Source organism: Tupaia chinensis, unplaced genomic scaffold, assembly GCF_000334495.1.
Source record: "Tupaia chinensis unplaced genomic scaffold, TupChi_1.0 Scaffold000355_1, whole genome shotgun sequence".
NCBI classification, from domain to species: domain Eukaryota; kingdom Metazoa; phylum Chordata; class Mammalia; order Scandentia; family Tupaiidae; genus Tupaia; species Tupaia belangeri.
Genome location: NW_006159850.1, coordinates 267,034 through 270,411, shown reverse-complemented (window position 1 = coordinate 270,411; position 3,378 = coordinate 267,034). Strand labels below are relative to the sequence as shown.

The following is a 3,378-nucleotide window of genomic DNA, read 5'->3' as shown; positions in this document are numbered from 1 at the left end:
CCACGGCTGTGGCATGACGGAGCGTGTCGGGCTGCACCTCCACTGCTGTGGTATGACGGAGCGTGTCGGGCTGCACCTCCACTGCTGTGGTATGACGGAGCGTGTTGGGCTGCACCTCCACTGCTGTGGTATAACAGAGCGTGTCAGGCTGCACCCCCACTGCTGTGGCATGACGGAGCGTGGTGGGCTGCACCCCCACTGCTGTGGCACACGGCTCCGTAGCCGCCCCCCCGGCCTGTACCCATGCTGTGGTGTCACTTTACACCAACTTAAACCCAGGACCGAAGGAAGAGGCAGCATTTGTCACAGGAGGCCTCCAAGCAGCCCCCGGGGATGCGCGGACACAGAGCTCGCACGGAGAGGCTGGACACCCACCTACCTTCTTCACGAGGCCTGGAGAGAGACAGCAGGGCACGGCGGGGACCTGGGACGAGAACTTGCACAGAGAGTAAGAGATGGCTGCTGTGCAGAACCTGAGACAGGACACAGAGAGGCGACCTGTAACCACGACCCACAAACCCCAAGACACGGCACGGAGCGTAACCACGACCCACAAACCCCGAGACAGGACACGGAGAGACGACCTGTAACCACGACCCACAAACCCCGAGACAGGGCACGGAGAGGCGACCTGTAACCGCGACCCACAAACCCGAGACAGGACACAGAGAGGCGACCTGTAACCGCGACCCACAAACCCGAGACAGGGCACAGAGAGGCGACCTGTAACCACGACCCACAAACCCCGAGACAGGACACAGAGAGGCGACCTACAGTAACCCATATAGAAGGAGAGAGAAAGTCTGAGTGCCACAGACCGACGCCTGTGCCCTCTACCGCGGGGTCAGAGAACCTGCAGTCCCAGCTCCGGCTCAGCTGACCACCCTGGGCTGGAGTCGCTGCCTCCGAGAGCCCGTCTGTGCTGGACGAACAGGTGTGACCCAACCACGGGCTACAGTGCCCACGAGGAGCGGCCCTGAAGTGGGGTGACGTGAGCACACCCGCCTCGCTGACCCAGGGACTGGCAAGGACATTGGAGAGGCCTGGCCGGGAGGGGCACACCCCTCAGAGCGTGATGAGGACTCAGTGTTTTCTGTGAAGGAGAATGAAAGGGCGGTGGATGGGAATACATGATCCCGTACTTGCACCAGGGCAGGTGCACGTGTGGGCAGGAGCCATCAGGGCCGGGATTCAGCCGTGTCTGCGGGTGGGACCGACTGCCCGCCCCGCTGTGACCCTCAGGACCGAGCCTCCCAACAGCTAGAACCACAGCAGTGCAGCCCTGCGCCTGGCCTGGGCAGAACTGGGCCTGGCACTCCCACCCAGCCTCTGCCCCCCAACAGCTGCTCCCCATTTCTGAGAACATGTTTGTGTCTAGGGGAGAGAATGTGAGTTCGAGGCCTGGGGCGGCCACGGCTGCGGCTCCACCGTGCATGAAGGCTGTGAAGCGTGGAGGTGGAGACGGTGACCGAGGACACGCCCTGGGGACCAGAGCAGGGCCAGGAGGGGAGACTGCGTGAGGCAGCCGCTTCCCCCATGGCCGCTGGAGAACACAAGCACAAGGTCGTCGCTACAAGGGACACGGGGCAGGTCACGCACGGCGGGGAAACGTTGTCCCTCACGGAGGCCAGCGCCCAGCACAGCCAAGGCCCGTCAGACTGCCCACGGCAATGCCGACACGGCAAGCTCTGCAGCGTCCTCAGTCGGCGACCCTCTCTCCCAGGCCCTGCCCTTCCCACGCGAGCTCAGCGTCTGCTTCGCCTGGCAACTGGCCACGTCCGCAGGGCACGCTCGCTGTCCTGTCCTCGGCGAGTGCAGGTGCCCCCCAGATGCTCCGCGGCCGCCCCCTGCTCTCGACACCTGGCTGTCTTCCCGCTATCTCGGCCATGAGGCGGCCACCGCGCTCAGAATTTCAGGCTCTCCCCAGCAAGTGCCCGTCCCCAGCTACTGCACGAGGAGCCTGGCCACTGTCCCAGCGATCAGCACCACGTCCCGTGGCCACCTCGGGTCCTGCTCAGTACCCTACTGACAGCTCTGCATGGCCACCTCCCTCCAGACCACACGACCCCACCCCAGCCTGAGCCAAGCTCTGCACAAGGAACCCGAGAGCCACCCAGGACCAGAGCTGCAACTCCGTCCTCACCACAGGCTCCCCGAGTTCCCTGGTGTCTGTCCGTCTAGACCTGCAGTGAGTCCTCAGCCTTGCCAGGGCCACCTTGCCTGGAGCCTGCAGTTACAGGGATGACCTGGCTGCATTCGGCCTCTCCACAGACCACCGGACCACCTGGTGCTCCCCTGGGTCTGCTCCAAACTCAGGTCAGAGAAGGAAATGGCAGGGCGAGGGGCCACAGCCTCCAGGAGGAGAGCGTTAGCTGTGCTACGATCCTGGGGTCCTGCAGGTAGTTTTTCATTTTCAGCTGCAGAGCCCCACCAGGTCGGGGAACCCTAACCACACAGTTGGCCAAGAGAGCTCCAGCGCCTTAACCCACACGCCCCCTGCTGGCCCAGTCCTAACATGTTCTGAGGTTTATTTCCAGAGAGGCAGAAAGAGAAACAGGTACCCTGACAGGGTCCACAGCAACCCTCCCCCAGCCAGGATCACAGAGGGGCCCAGTGCGTTCTGCAGACCCAGGATGTGGCCCGGAGCCTCCTCATGTGGCCTGTCCCGGCTCAGCTGGACTGAATTTCCTTCTGTGGGGGCAGCTGCCCGAAATTACCCAGAGGAGCGGACGGCACAGCAGGGAGGCTCCACCCAGCCAGCGGCCAGACCTCGGGAACTCACGTGACGACGGACACGCGGGTCCTCCCCTGGTTCAGTGACCGGATCCCAACAGTGCAGCCAGCACACAGACTGACACGTGTGTGTGACGTGGATGCGGACAGACTGACACGCGTGTGTGACGTGGACACGGACAGACTGACAGGAGTGTGTGTGACGTGGACGCGGACAGACTGACACGAGTGTGTGTGACGTGGACGCGGACAGACTGACACGAGCGTGTGTGACGTGGACGCAGATGCCCAGCAGCATGTAGGGAACATCACGCCCCTGCACGCCACCCCCCTGCCCCGATGGACGCCCCTGAACGCCGCCTCCCCTGCCGTTTGACAGACACGCGAGGCAGAAAAGGAAGGAGGCGCGGCTCACTTGAGGCAGAACAGCCAGGACTCCCGGGTACTCCAGGTCAGGAGGTGGTCGAAGAGGTCCGGAGCAGGCAGGCGTCTAATGGGAGCAGGGCCCACGGCCACCTCCGGGAGCACAGAGCGGGAGGCACCCAGGTGGGCAGCCAGGGCGGCCAGCCCCAGCACATGGGGGGCACGGAGGCTCGGGCCCTGAAGTGAGGGGGAAGGAGGCAGAGCTGACGGCAGCCACGGCCC

General features: G+C 64.2%; 1 protein-coding gene across 1 annotated transcript in view; it reads right to left on the bottom strand.

Moving 5' to 3' along the window:
* FANCA (FA complementation group A) overlaps positions 1-3,378 on the bottom strand; it is a 62,043-nt gene that overhangs the window by 17,870 nt on the left and 40,795 nt on the right. The window contains 2 exon segments of the mRNA XM_027773436.1: positions 380-473; positions 3,149-3,370. Of these exon segments, the coding sequence (XP_027629237.1) occupies positions 380-473; positions 3,149-3,370 (316 nt within the window).